Source organism: Paramisgurnus dabryanus, chromosome 17, assembly GCF_030506205.2.
Source record: "Paramisgurnus dabryanus chromosome 17, PD_genome_1.1, whole genome shotgun sequence".
NCBI lineage: Eukaryota > Metazoa > Chordata > Actinopteri > Cypriniformes > Cobitidae > Paramisgurnus > Paramisgurnus dabryanus.
Window position 1 is genome coordinate 1,984,506 of NC_133353.1, and position 15,695 is coordinate 2,000,200.

Below are 15,695 nucleotides of genomic sequence, written 5' to 3' on the forward strand. Positions count from 1 at the left end.
CAGCCCAGGCTTCACAAACGGCAATATCAACAAATGGCCAAACCTACAAACAGAAACCATAACAAAGTGTTCCAGCCAATAAACGACAAGAAGGATTTGGGGGTGGGGGTTGGGCGCGTTCATGAAAGCACGGAAGGGAGAGGGAGGGGGAGGAGTTAGCTACGCTCTGTCTGTTTGAAAACAGTTCAAACATCAACAGGAAGTGACGTCGCACATTATTCGCTTAGAGCGCCTTTAAGGGTTTGAAATAAAATCTTAAAGTCATTTTCAAATTCCACAAAAAAAGGAACAACTTTGAGAAATCTGCATTTATGTAGATAAAACATGCCTACAATCACTTTATTATTAGAAAAAACTTATGTATTGGCTTTTTGTGAGGGAACATGCGTCCCAACTTCCGGGTTGGCCTACAAAAATACGTCATCCCTGCGGCACTCGCGTAACTGAAAACTACGGTACCCGAAATGCACTGCGCGCTTTGGGGAAGAAGTTGAAAGGTCACAGAGCGAAACCGGTTAGTGAATGACAGCGTGAGTGCAGAGTCAATGAAGGTAAATCCATCGGATGTTTTCTACAATAAATAGTCTCAGTTATTAGTTAAAATCTAAGGCAATTTTAACGTTATCTGTCTCGGGGTATGTTACGCACGGCTTGCATAATACTGCTACAGCGGCGTTTGTAATGAGCTAACCGCGTCCTTCAATGCACAAGTTGATGTTTTTAATGAATGTAAGACATTCACTACTGCATACTGTATTACTTATGTATTATTTCACGTCACTTATTGAGAAAGATTGTAATTTACGCGTTTTGGTTGAAGGTAAACCCGTTACCTGATTAATAATAGTTTTCATAACACTCCCACGTGTCCAAGATCGATGACGTAATGACACCCCACCACGCCCCTCAAAAGTGTAACCGATTACTGTTTTTAGTATTTCATTTTTATGTAACGTGGGTTGTTGTGTTCTTTCACAAAATAAATAAGAGCAAACAATGTTTAATTATTGTTATGGAATTTTAACCCAAGCTGAATGGTAAATTTGTTATGAATTATTATTAGCCTATTGGAAAACTCATAAGATATTCAGTAAAACGTGTGATTACCAATTAAATGGTAATTTAGCTGATGCTGTAAATAAATCTATTAAAGGCACAGTCCAATCTGGAACAACCAGAGGTTAAAGTGATAGTTCACCCACTGGTTTTTGTACTGGTTTTAATGAAAACTGTAATGGTGATATGAGTCTTTACTAGTAATGTGTTGGGTTCAGTTGGTGGTGAATCAAAAGCAGAAGAATCAATATAATTATTGAGTGGAAGGCACAATTTGCAATACAGAAATTTTGCAGTAGTTTTGCTAAACAGCTGACGATTCATAGTGGTATTTTGTAATGGAAACCAGCAACATATTTTATTGTTTTATTCAGCAGGACAGAACAGCCAAGATCAATTCCAACTTTTTTACCAATAATATTTTTTTGCAGTACCTCACATGGCTGGTCGACTACTGAAAGTATCATCTGTTGCCACTGCAGTGTTCGCATCAACAGGGTTCTACCTGTACAACAAAAATGTTGATCTCAATGACCTCAGCATCATTAGATTTGGGAGGGCAGCTGCGATGGTAAATACAATTATCTTCTGTCTGTTTTACATACTTGTACGGCAAAATGCATTTGCAGCTGTTATCATTATTTTAATAAACTGTATGTATATTTCTACCAGCCACATCCAGATGTGCATCTTGCCGTTGCCTATTTAATCAGTTTTTCTTTCTCTTTGAATGAATCTTTACAGACAGCCGTTATTAGTTATGACTACCTCACCGCTCTCAAAAATGTACAGTATGGCACAGAAGAGTACTGGGCTGTCAAATCAAAGGTAAAACCTTATGTGCGTTATGAAATCCTGTGTTTCTGCTAGGTGTCGATTTATCTGAAATCTCTCTGGTGTTGTGGCTCTGTATTAAATTAGATTTAGATTTACAGAAAGTTAGATCACCAGTGAGAAGATGAATGAGATATGTATGTTTTTCTTTTTGCTGCTGAAACACATGCAACAAGATTAAAACTCAGTAAAAACATTTTGATAGAAAGCTTTATCAATTAGTTTATGATGTTAATCATTGTAAAGTGTAAATGTCTTTCGAGCTGGTTAAATGTAGGATTTCATTTAGTTTTTGATACTATTTTACTATGTTTCATTTGCCACTGAATTAAAAAGAAGTACCTTGAACTATATTTTGATAATGAAGAGTTGAGCCACAGCATTTGCACCACACAAATCTTAAAGAGCACCTATTGTCCGATTCACGTTTTTAGATTTCCTTTGGTGTGTAAGTGTGTATTAGTACATGTTAACGATATGCAAAAGGTAAAAACCCCAAAGTAAACGACGATGCGAGTTATCGTCTCCAACGTAAATCTCTTTTCTTGGACTACAACAAACACATGGATTGTAGGCAGCAGTTTACTTCCTGGGATTGGTGATGTAGACAAGACCGACGTTATCATAATTCCTCCCGCTTGGACTCACAGCATGTTATTTAACTCCTGTTAGCATTGCATTGTGAGTGAATCTTTCAAACATGGTAAGGAGCGTCACATTTCCATCTGACGTCAGAGGTTTTCAGGCTAATCTCAAAGTACAGATTAGCTGGCCAGGAAGATCTTATGAAAAAGCGAAGACATTGTATTATACCAAATACACAAATGACGTTGTTTTTAGCAATGAAATAGTGCAGGAAGAGTGTGAAATCTGGAGCTACAAAAATGTACGCTATGGTACGGTATCTTGCCACAGAAATACACTTGGAAAAAGGAGAGATAGAGCACATGCACATGTTGCAGGTTAAAAGACTTGCAGTGTCGCAAATAAGTGTCCTTGCTTGAGTCTCCATCATCAGTAGACACGGCCCTTACTAGTAATTTGGCTACAAGTGTGTTTTAAAAACTACTTAAATTATATGTAGTGCAATAAGTAATCACATTTTATATACTGTATGTCATCCAGGTCAGCACATTACTAAAACCAACAATACAGCAAAGAAGTGCATCGACAGTCATCATGCAATCTCATAACTGATATATTGATCAAGCTTTCAAAACTGTACATGAAATTAAAAGCACTCGAAAAACACAATTTGGCTTGTGATTTGCAGCATCATAACGGCAAATGGCAAAAAATAATTCTTGTGCCATTTCTACCCCCGTGTGTAAAGGCCATTTAAACGACTCTGCCAGGTACAGTTAAGCAGCTGGTGCAGGGAAAGGTAAGAGTCTTTCACCTGTGTGTGTGAATTTGTGCGGCAGTCGCTGGAGGAAAGCGCTGAACCCTGAAGAGCAGAGGCCGAGCCAGCTGCACTCTCTGCCAGGCTCGGGTGCGAAGGATAGGGTGCCGTTCTCGTTGCCCCTGGGGGCCGGCAGTCAAGCCTGGCTACACACGCTGATTAGAATTAATGCGGGCCCCTGATTTAATATAGAGGAGAGATTTGGCTTCTAATTATTCTCTTACTAGATGATTTAGTTCACCGCTTATAGGTTGTTTCGGATCAGGCTTGCTTCGAATTTTTTAGCATTTGTGGTTTTCGCATTGTGTGTGCTAGTTCAAATTAACAACATTAAAAGCCTTTTGCAAACACACTTTTAAACTACATTTTTTTTTAAAGTGGTCTGTCACTTAATTACTAAAAACTTGCTCTCTTATATCATGTGTTTAGTGCCATTTAATAATGTTTACATGCAGTATTTTATGATGCTTGCATTCCAGAGCCATTACGATTAGCATAATTGATGTACCATCAAGATTTAATCTAATGCATTTTAATGTAAGAGGCGCAATGAAACATTTCGCTGCCTGTTAAGTGTGGTTAAAGTAAACTATTGTGTTTTTGTTAACGGCATAATTAAAAATCTATTATAAAAATTAGTTTGCAGTTAAACAACAATTAGCAGTAACTTGCGTAACTTCAGACCCAAAATTGTTGCCATGTTTCTAAAGTCATAAAAATTGAGTAAATGTGAACCTATGTCATAGCAATGTACATTTTAACAGTTGCACAATAAACAGGACAAAAATAGTACAGACATTGAATCTGATCTCCCAAGATAGGGTGCCTGTTTTACATGGTTGCGTGATTTTGTATGAATTTGTACTATGGGAATCATACAGACATGTACGATTACCGAAACGCAATGAGAAGCTACTGTAGCCGCTAGTGTTGTAGTCAAAACCACCTAAACCGAGACCAAGTCATGACCAAGACCAAGACAGGCCGAGGCAGAGACAAGACCCAGACTTTAAAGAGTCGAGACCGAGTTAAGACCAAGACAGGCCGAGACTAAGTCAAGAACACGACCATTGCTAGTCACTGCATTAAAACACTTAAAATGTAAAATATGATAAAATGTGGAATTGGGCACTTCTTGTCTGTGTGTGTGTGTGCGTGCTTGTGTGTGTGTGTGCCATCAGAGAAGTTGATAAAATAATCAAAGGCATTGCAGATATGTGGGATTATCTTTGTCTATAAGCAAATAAAGGTGAACAAACACTAAAGAGCTGAAATCAAATTAACCATTTAATCTGAACTATCTTTCCATGGCTTGCCATCCACTTAACACAATGCAGGTGTTTTTAGTAATAAAATTAGAAAAATTGTCATTGAGAGAAACTTAAACAATGCTTAAACAATGCCAACATCATATGCTAAACCTGAATAAACTGCATAAAATTAATGATAAAAAATAAATTTGTGTTGTGCACTGCAAAAAAATTATTTAAGAATTAAGGATTTTTGTCTTGTTTTCAGTAAAAATATCAATATTGATATTGATCAAATTTGTTATTTTTGCTCTAAAAACTAGACATAAAGGGGACATATTATGAGATTTTTTTAAAGGTGTAAACTAAGTCTTAATCTAGGTCTGAGCAAAAGTGTGCCGTTTTGGGTGTGTCATTTAAAATGCAAATGAGCGGATGAAGTGCAAACACTGATCACAATGATGGTGGTTTGTTGCAATTGAAACTCAATTGTGCTGTGAATTATTTTCTCTCTCTCAATTTCTCTCTCTACTAAATGGCTGTGCTGTGGTTGGATAGTGCAGATAAAGGGGGCGGTATTACCTTATTCTGACATCACAATAAGGGCCAAATTACAATGACCTATTTTTTCACATGCTTGCAAAGAATGGTTTACCAAAACTAAGTTACTGGGTTGATCTTTTTCACATTTTCTAGGTTGATAGAAGCACTGGGGACACAATTATAGCAGTTAAACATGGAAAAAGTCAGATTTTCATAATATGTCCCCTTTAATTTCTTGGGTCGTTTTGTTCATCAAGAAAAAGCATCTTAATTTAAGAATGTTTTGATATTTTTACTGAAAACAAGACAAAGATACTAAGAATTTTTTTCATGAAAATAATTTTTTTCTTGAAATAAAATTCCGAGTCATTTTTGTCTGAGACCGAGACGAGACCGAGTAAAAATACGATCGATTCCAAGACGAGACCAAGACCTTTAAAAAGTGGTCTTGAGACCGAGACCGGTCTCGAGAACTACAACTCTAGTAGCCGCCACAGGACAAACATGTCATCATCTAAGACAACGAACGAAACACACTCTATTGGACAGTTTGTCTGTTTAGGGCTACTGTAGAAACATGGTGACGACTTCCATGTTAGCGGACTGCGGTGTATGTAGATAAAAACGGCTCATTCTAAGGTAATAAAAACAATGGTGTTTATTATGTAAGGTTTTACACCACTGACAATATAGTTTTGTATATCATATTGCATTTATATTGCAAAAACCATGATCTTATTCAACCCTACACAAAAAAAATTAAGCTTGGTTTTCACATTCAGAGTCACTGTTAGCCACCTTTATAAAACATTTACGTATTGTCGAAGCCGATGGTTCAGTGGGCAGCGCTCCGACATTTGGTGCTTTCGTCTACCAGAGTTCGATTTCCAGCTCATGGTCATTTGCCGATCCCATACCCCTCTCTTCTCTCTGTACTTTTTCCACCCCAGTCTCACGGAGTTGCGTATTAATAACACAAAGTGTGAAAATTGTGCATATGATACCCCAGTCCTTCCCATTCACTTAAGCGCCACATCTTTTTTTGTCGTTTTCTAATTTTTTTTGCTTTTTTACCATTGTCGCTTGGGTTTAGGGTTAGAACAACTTTTTGTTATATAAAAATGTTATCCTAGCCCAAACCCCAATTCTAACCCCAACTTCAAGCGACCATGGCTTAAAAATAGAAAAAAAAAAACATGGAGAAACCCGAATATTAAAGGAATAGTATGTAGGATTGTGGCCAAAACTGGTATTGCAATCACAAAACTTGTGGCTAAAACTGGTACTGCAATCACACAGCTGGTGGCCAATACACAAAATGACAACATAAACATCAGTTGAGGGCTGCAACTCCACTTTTTAAATGACAATATCTTGGCCAGACCACTGTTGTCAGTGATATAAGTATTTGAAATTAAAATGATTTCTTAATGTCTAGTGACATATCAGAGCCATTTTATGATTAATTGCTATACATTTCTTACATACTGTTCCTTTAAATAACTTTCTTAAGTAAATCTCAAATCTAACCCTAAACCCAAGTGAAAAGGGTTTAAAAAAACAGAAAACAATTGAGAAACCTATAAATAAAATGACAAAAAGATGCGGCGTTTAAGTGAATGGGAAGAACTGGCGTATCATATGCGCATGTATTGCACAATTTTCACACTTCGTGCTATTTGAGACGGGTAGACATTTTCTGTCCTCTCCTCATTCACTATTAAATAAAGGCAAAATGGCCAAAAAAAAATAAAAAAATAATTACGTATTGCTATATTACAGAGAAGTTATGTTGATTAATACCAGCTATGTTTTGTAACCTCTTAATCGTGTTGCAGGTAATTTTGTTTTTATTTTCGCAATGTTTAGTTGATCAATTCATGATATTCAGATTTACATCACAGGGAACTGCAAAGGGTTCGAGACACAACACAAGTTGAATACCAGCATCTATCTTCAACTGCTCATTTTCATATTTCAGCTTTTTCGTAAACTGAGTAGGATTTTGATGGGCGTTGGATGTTTCGCAGAAAGACAAGCATGTCTGATTGCTCAGTGAGAACAGTGCAGGGGATCATGGGAGAGTTCCCAGGTGTTGCGGCTCTGTAATGGCCACAGCGTGTGACTCGTGTAATGAGGGGCGTTCCAGACAGTTAACCATGCCTCTGCTCTCTGCAGACCAGACCACCTGCTCTTTGTGCCTACCAAGTGCCTTCCTTCCCATCCGTTAAATCACTATGACTTCTGTATGATATAATGATCAGAGATTATGAAAACAGTTTTAGCTGTTTTCTGCTGACCTCATGTATGTTTTTTCATATTTCTAAATAGGACAGTTGCCATCATGCACCATCAAGCAACATGTCAAAGTACACATACAGCCCATAGAGCTGTTTCTCTGATGCTTTTCCCCGTCATGGACCTGTACGTTAAATCATCGTGCCGTCACTCTCCTGCTGCTCTGTACTGCGCGCTCCAGCTCATGCCAAGCAAGGAGACGCGCGTCCCCTCCCCAACATACAGTACGACATACAGCAACTGTTGCCTTTTGTTGCATAAACGTCGTCTTAAGTTTTTAAAGGCGGAGTAATGAATAGTGTATTTGCATTTTGCGCAGGAGTAGAAGATCGGATTCATCTCCCTTTTGCCAAGACACATTTATGTGGCCAACTGTAAATGGAACGGTTTTAAAACATCAGATAGCTATCCGATCAGAGAAAACACATAAAGTGACCAGGGGCCATATCTTCCACCCAGCGCAATTGACTTTGTCAGTGACGCATGTATCATTCGTATTTTGCACCGGCGCACAGCGGGTTTTTCCCTCCACAGACGCAGGTCGGCAAACTAGGGAATGAACTTGCGCTCTCTGGGTGGTTCAGCGCAAAAAAGGAGGCGTGTTGCGGCGCAAACCATCCCTGATGTTATTTTACAGTTTCAAAAAACAATTGCGCCACTGACCAAAAAAAAACTAGTCTAAAGTCAGTGGCGCGTTGCGTGTGGTTCATTATGCTATTTTAAGGGCGCATGCTTGGACATAATGTATAGCGTGCACAACGCGCACACATTTTGCTTATCTAATCTACACAGATGCAACAGTTATTTTTGCAAATCATAAATTGTTACAATAAAAAATATTAACACATGAGATAAGGGGAATCATAGTGGTGAGCATTGTGGTGATAGTTTTTATTTATTGTGGGGCTGCGTTTAAAAATTATCATGCAAATAACGATTACAATATTTTCATAAGTTTGTTGTGTGACTGTATTACGTTTATTTGATGTAAATAATAATTAAAATGTTTTCATCAGAAACTTTAGTGTATGTGAACTTGATTTGTAAGTGTACTTTGGGGTTGGACCTTGCTTGCGTTTCTTGGGTCCGGTTTCAAAGCCCCCAAACCCTTTCAGCGGTGAGGGTTCCTCTGTTGGCGTCAGGTCATGTGTGGATGCAGATCCACCTCCCGTTACACGGCGTGCCCGATTTATGCTGGCAAGCTTGGGATTCCCCCGTCTCCTGACATCATTGTCAGTTGGGGACGATGGCGCAACGACGGGGATGCCAGCTGATGAGACAATTGTGGCTATTTCCTCTCACGCCTGTTTAACCAATGCTGATTTGGGCGGGTTTCTCCTATCCCCATATAAAACAACTTCTCTGTCTTTGACTGCTCTTACAAGAACGTCGTTCTCCTCGGCTGTGAACTGCTCCTGGCGTGCGCCTGGTAAATCCGTCATAATAATAGCAACCCGCCATGGAACTTGTGCCCTTGCGTTTAAAGGGAATGTTGGATAGCGTTCTGATTGGTTTATTTGACCAAACCACACCTATGAATAATGAACCTACTTCAGACCAACCCCTTATTGATTTGCGCCTGGTGCAAGAGTTATTTCTCCCGCCGGGAAAATAGCAACAGCGCCCAAGATCCGCCCATAAAGTCACTTGCGCTTTGCGCTTCGCACTTGCGTTTCAGATCGTTAAAATAGAGCCCCAGGTGTAAAAAGGCCCTAAGATCTTGTAGATCTCACATTCCTCCTCCTCCACATTCCTCCTCAGTTATATAAGAGTCTATTGGATATTACGTAGGTTTGCATGTGTTTCTTCGGTTCTTCCATTAAGTTGGTACATAATTAGCAGTCAAAGGTTGTGAAATGGACTACTTAGAGAGTATTCCTGCTGTGTGAGAAATCACCAGGTCCACAGTTGGTGTTTCTTGAATAGATGCTTTTGCCCCTTTAACCCACAGCTGAATGCCTCCAGATAATGTATTCTATGAATAGAGAGGAAAAAATGTTTTTTCCTGCAATGTCACAGTGGCCAGAAAGAAACAGGTCCAGCAGTGAGAGATAGATGAGAGAGATAATGTCTGTTATCTACCTCTGAAAAGCCCACCTGAGAACAACTGTGAGACTCAAACACCAGGCTGCAGAATCTCCCCTGAATCGTAACCGTTTTCAACCCTAAATCATTTTTAGTTGCAGATGCTATTTATTTGTATTTTTTCTTTATTAACTCTTTTTTCAAGAGGAACCATTTGAAGAGTGCATACTTGTAAATGGTTCATTTAAAATTAATTTAAAACAAATTAAAATGGCATTTGTTAATTCGTTTCAGTTAACAATGTTTTTCATGAATGACATAAATAGAGCTGTAAAAATACATGCGGACAGCACAAGTTTTTCATTAATTCATGATTGTGACCATGCCTGTCAAAACGCAGATAAAGTCTTTTTTTTCTGGGATTTACTACATCATTTGCGATCCCACATAATATAAAGTCCCCATGTAGTCGATAATTTTGTTTTTTTATTTGACTTAAAATTCATCTTTGAGCATCAATAATAGCATCTATAAAACTTTTTTTGTGTGACAGTAATTTCTTCATGCTTTAAAATAGCTTGAATGTAGCTGTACACCCTTTCCTCATGTAGTATACGCGGAACCATGAATATGCAAACAGTTCCCCATTTCTACTTGGACCATAGATATCAATATGCAAATTAGTCCCCATCTCAATCGCACCAGCTCAGACCGTTCATATATATGTGACCCTGGACAACAAAACCAGTCACAAGGGTTGATTTAAAAATCTAGAACTTGTGCAAAAAAAACACCCGGCGCAATGTAGCGCAATGTAGCGAGATGCAAGTGTCTTTTGCTAGTTTCAACCTGGCATAATTATCGTTTTCACGTTTAGCGCCACGTTGTTTAAATAGCAAATGCATTTGTGCCCAATTTTGCGCCCCTGGGCGTTCTGGTCTGAAAACGAGGTGTGTTCAGACGCATTGTTGACGCGTTGCTATTTTGAGGCAACTAAAATAGACTACGCCATTGACCAACAAAAACCTGGTCTAAAGTCAATGGCGCAATATTGCATTTTTTATTTAATGAGTGCGTTAGAAATATGCACCTATAAACGGGACGACAACGTGGGTTTGCTTTTAACACACTTGGATGCACAGCTTTTATTTTATTTCAGCTCTTATTATTTTTAAATGTTTTTTTAAAATGCTATCACACAGATGTATTGTATTTATTGAGAAACATTTTCAAGTAATGCTTTTAAAAAACCCATGGTGCTGTCCGAGTGCTGAAACGGCTCTCCGCACGTTTATAAATTCTTTATCTCCTGTTTATTACAAATTAAGTATTTTTAAAGTACAAACCTTTTCTTGCATATTTGCAAATCATTTTATGAGATTACAATGATTATGTAGGATATCAATACATTTACAGCAATTAAAAGCCTGCTATTTTTACTTCCATGACTGAAGAAAATGGCTTTTAAAGTTTTTAATCCAAAAAATAATAATTTCAAAACAAATAAATTTTTTTTTCCTACATTAATCTTAAACTGGTGTTCTTCTTCCTCAGCTTACTTTTTCAGTTTTTAAATTCCACTTGGCGCAACTTGCTTTTAAAGGGGATGAGAGCTGAGACTCTCATTGGTTTATTGCTCGTTACATCCAAAACACTCCCATTACTCATTACGAAAATAGGAACAACCCATTTAGGCCGTGTGCTTGGCGCATAAACTATTTTTCCTGTCGTTAAATTAGCAAAAGTTGGTTCGGACACGCTCGTTTAGACCGTGCGCTTTAGACCATGCACTTAGATCATTAAAAATAGGGCCCAAAGTCTTTATCGGGCATATTAATAATGAAAAGGTTTGTTTTAGTGCTCTCTAGTGGTTTATTGCTGTAGTGACATTGTTGACTGAATCTGGGAAATTGTAAGCTTTTACATAAAACAAACTTGAATGGGAAATCCGGGAATGGATAGCAAAGCAAAGTTTGTAGATGATTTTCTGGCCTATTTTGATAGCGATTTTGCTGCATTCACTCAGGTTTGACACTGAGGAATTTTACTAGCGCTATTTTTTTTGCACGTGTTGGTATAGGAAACTGTAGTTACTAATGTAGGCATTATAAAACATTAGATTTATGCAGATATAAAAAAAATGAATAGGTATTTTGTCGTAAGTAGTTTATGATTATTGCAAGCAGAGGTTTTTGTATCTAAACCACGAGACCACCCCTCCACTCCTCCGAGATCCTCCGAAACTATCATGTAGAAACTGCAGGATATCACAGTGAGACAAGCTGCTCTCTGGCCTGCTTTGATTACAGCACATGGACGCCTGCAGTTTTAGACGACAATGCCGATGGCACACAGAGCTGTAGCGTTACTGAATAATGCATGCGCTCAGAGTTCCAGGGCGGGAGTACCGGGCTTTGCCTCTGTCAGCCAGGCATCAGAGCACAAACGGGTGTAATCTGTTTTCCCCGGTGCTCAGAGAAATGCCCACTGTGTCTTACTGTATGATCTCTTCCCTTGTGTGAGGTTTGCGATGAGGAGTGGGTCTTGGTTTTATCCTGCTTGACCGACTCCCTGCAAAGTATCACAGCAGCTGAGGAAGAAATGTGAATCGTGACTTTTGACAGATATTTAGAATGGCCAAACAGTATAACTAAATATTGTTTACAGATTTTTTTTTACCCTGAAAACATACTTTACATTTACACTAGGCATGGGCCGGTATAAGATTCTGGCGGTATGATAACCTTTAGCAAAAATACCACGGTTTCACGGTGTTGCGGTATTGCCATTGCAACACTAAAATGTGTTATTTTCAAATGCCAGGTACAATAAAGCCTTTAAATTATAATATGCTTTCAAAACACATATAATATTTTCGTAATATATATTAAATGTAAACATCAAATCAATCACATGACTTCATGATTTAATGAATTTTGTATAAACACAGCTCATACCTTGGAGACGGTATCACAGAACATTTTAGTGGTTTTGAAACCTTGACTGTTTTAAACCTCGGTATACCTTGAAACCGGTAATCAGCCCATGCCTAATTTACACTTATGCATTTGGCAAATGCTTTTATCCTAAGTGACTTAGTCATTACAGAGTATACATTTTGTATGTGTGTTTCTTAGGGTCGAACCAATGACCTTTTGCAATACTAATGCAATGATTTACCAAGCTACATGACAGAAAATCTATGTCTGGAAACTTTGTCAGACTCTTAGACTTTGTCATAAATCTAAATGCAAACTATTGATAATTGTAAGCAGTATTAAATTGAGTACAATAAATACAAATGACGAACTTTGCTTTGTTACTGTTTTGGTTACATTTCAACCAGCATACAAATGACTTTTGGATGGATTCAAAAGATTTAATTCGCCAATTTTAATTAATTTGCTATCTGCAGCATTTCATTGCAGCTAGGCATGTGTGTAGTCATGAAATATTTCAGGATTATTAGCTGTTTCAATATGGATGACTTATCCCCAATAGACTGTGGCAAGACATCTGTGAGTCAAGTGGCTTGCTGAATCGGCAGTCAGGGGCTGTGCATCAGCAAGAATCTTGAGATATGATACATATCATACAGGAGCTGCGGTGTGTTACGCTACATTACGATACTATAAAACGAGGTGCTATATTGGAATATTTCCTATTTTAGGAATATAATAGGATATTATTTTAGAAAAGTTGTCATTGAGAACACACCACCATATGCAAATGCCCCTATGGAAGTACTTCCTTCACTGTTTAATTATTTTCCGCCAGTGTTTTTTGTTAAGTTGCCAGACAGCCCCTTTTTTATGATTTTCACAAGTTTAATGCCTTCCAGAAAATGTTCTTCTTTAACTAAAAAAGTTGCCAGCCAGCGTTTTTCATTAATTTCACAAAAGTTGAATGGCTTCCAGAAAATGGTGCCTGGTGGATAATAGCGGTATTGCGGAAAGCCGGAAATACTTGTCATTGGCAGGGAAGGTATTCTCTTGATTGACGAGATATCTCGTCAATGGCGGCGAAAGAGTTAAATATATAAACATACAATATATCAAGTAAAAGAACAGACCCTCTGCTTTCAAACAAAAAACCTGTTTCATCCTTTCTTCATTTATTCTCTTTTTATCACCTCTCAAATATGTATAATTTCTTCATAAATAAACAATTTTGAGCAAAAAGTTGAAATAATTGCATTTTTGTTAAAGACTTTCAGTGTTTCCCACAGATCTGAAATTTACTTGTGGTGGTAGCTGGTGAAAAGGGCAATCATTATTATCCACCGACAAAAAATGGTATACTATACATGTGACAAAGAACTAATAATGTGTGACACAACACAATACTTTGATTTATTAAACATTAATATTAATTTCACATTATAGTTCATTAATCTAACCACCCCAAACTTTTTTTGCCATAAACAAAGCTGACACTGTTTGTCAAAGCACCACGAAAACACTTAAGTGAACTAATTTGATGACCCCTTTTATCAAACTCAATTATATACAATACTATGTATACTATAGCCTATATAGACAGTGCAGGTCTATAGATTATAAATGTGACTGATGTTATAATATTAATAACTTCTATAAGATAGGCACTTTTACTGCTTCTGCTTTCTATTTCTCTTTTGCCGATTAAAAAAAGCTTAATCCACTCATTATTTCAGATTTATAAGTCTACTTGCTGTCCCGATGACAGACTTTACATTACAGCTTTGCGTTTTTGCGTTTTTTATATCCTGAGTCAGCTAGAGCTTTGCTCATTCAGTATTAGCACTGCTTTTTGCTACAATCTCTGTGCAAACTGTTTAGATTTTAGTAAAGATATTGTCTATAAATAGTAAGATTATTAAGAAATGGGATAAAGAAAATGAAGCGGCGCGTGGTCGTGACAAGAGCCAGTTGCTATCGCCATAGAAACCGGAGGCACGCTAAAACAGCACTCGAGCTTTAGCGCGGTAGCGCTCACGGCCGTTCTCCGATCGACTCGGGTTTTACACACAATATTAATCAGACTTGGGACCCGAAGTAATGAACTAGGACCGACCCGGACCCATCTGACCATTTAAAATATAAACCAGGAACCGTACGGGTCCCGCGTCCTCAGTGAAGAAAGACCTCTAATGGTAAAACTCTGCTCAAGTTCAGAAACATGAAAGGATACAATGTGACACTGAGGTTGCTTCGCGTCGCGCCCAATTCATTGAGAAACAGAGAGCACGTGAACGGACACTCAACCGGAGAGACACAACGTGCTTGCACGCAAAATGAAGCCAACTTAGATGCTATAAACACATATGCACATAAGCATATGCGACCATTTTGGTCGCAGTGTGTTCCCTGGCTGCTCCGTATGTGCTGCTGCAGTTGATCCAGTTTGCCGCGCTGGATGATGAGTTTATGACGCGTGCATCATCTTCACGGTCACCCGACCCCCACCTCTCTCTCGCGCTCTCTCTCTCGCGCTCTCTCTCTCTCGTGCTCTCTCTCTCTCTCTCTCCAAAACACAGGTCATCCAGTCGAGTTCAGAAAATACGGAAATTCGTAAAGTGATTTTTTTTTACCTGGGCGGGTCGCAATTTACCTGGGCGCAGCGCCCAAGTAGAGCCTATGTATGGGAAACACTGACTTTTGTTAGAGATCAGATTCAGAACGACGATTTAAACATACACAACGTTTTTATTGTTATTGGATCAGTGGATGCTTCAGTGTTTTATAAGTTGGGTAAGAGCAACATCTAGTGGATAATAGCGGAAATATGGATTGCCGTAAAAACTTGTCATTGGCAGGGAAGCATTTTCTCTTAATTGATAAGATGACTCGTCAATGGCAGGGAAAGAGTTAAGAAGGCGGCTATCTAGTGGTTGGGTGTAAATTTCAAACAAAACAACTGCCGCAAAGATTCTTATTTTAAAAATATCAATATAGTTTTTTAATCTATACATTATTGTCAAGCAAAATACCACAATATGTAGCACTATTTTCTTGTGGCCCGACAGTCTTATAAAGAATGTGTTGTCCCTTTTATTTGTTGGAACATGAAAAGCAACACGAAATAACACATAATGTGTTGAATAGGATAACACAAAACTATGTGTAAAATTGCTAAATTTGAGATTTTCATCGGTAAATCGGTTAAAGTATTTTTACTCACTTTCTTGATATTAAGATTTATACTGTAAATCAAGAGTTTGGTTCCAAAACATGATAAACGGCATTTAAAAAAATAGTTACCGCCAAAATTAGTGTTGTGTCAGGTCAGTATTAAAAAGTAAATTC

At 38.0% G+C, this 15,695-nt stretch overlaps 1 protein-coding gene across 1 annotated transcript in view; it reads left to right on the plus strand.

The window, feature by feature from the left end:
• Positions 1-476: 476 nt before the first annotated feature.
• The window catches only part of adck1 (aarF domain containing kinase 1), a 149,328-nt gene continuing 134,109 nt past the window's right edge, over positions 477-15,695 (plus strand). Inside the window, exons 1-3 of the mRNA XM_065248784.2 lie at positions 477-551; positions 1,488-1,627; positions 1,801-1,884. Of these exons, the coding sequence (XP_065104856.1) occupies positions 1,496-1,627; positions 1,801-1,884 (216 nt within the window). The 5' untranslated portion in view covers positions 477-551; positions 1,488-1,495. The remainder of the gene's footprint in view (positions 552-1,487; positions 1,628-1,800; positions 1,885-15,695) is intronic.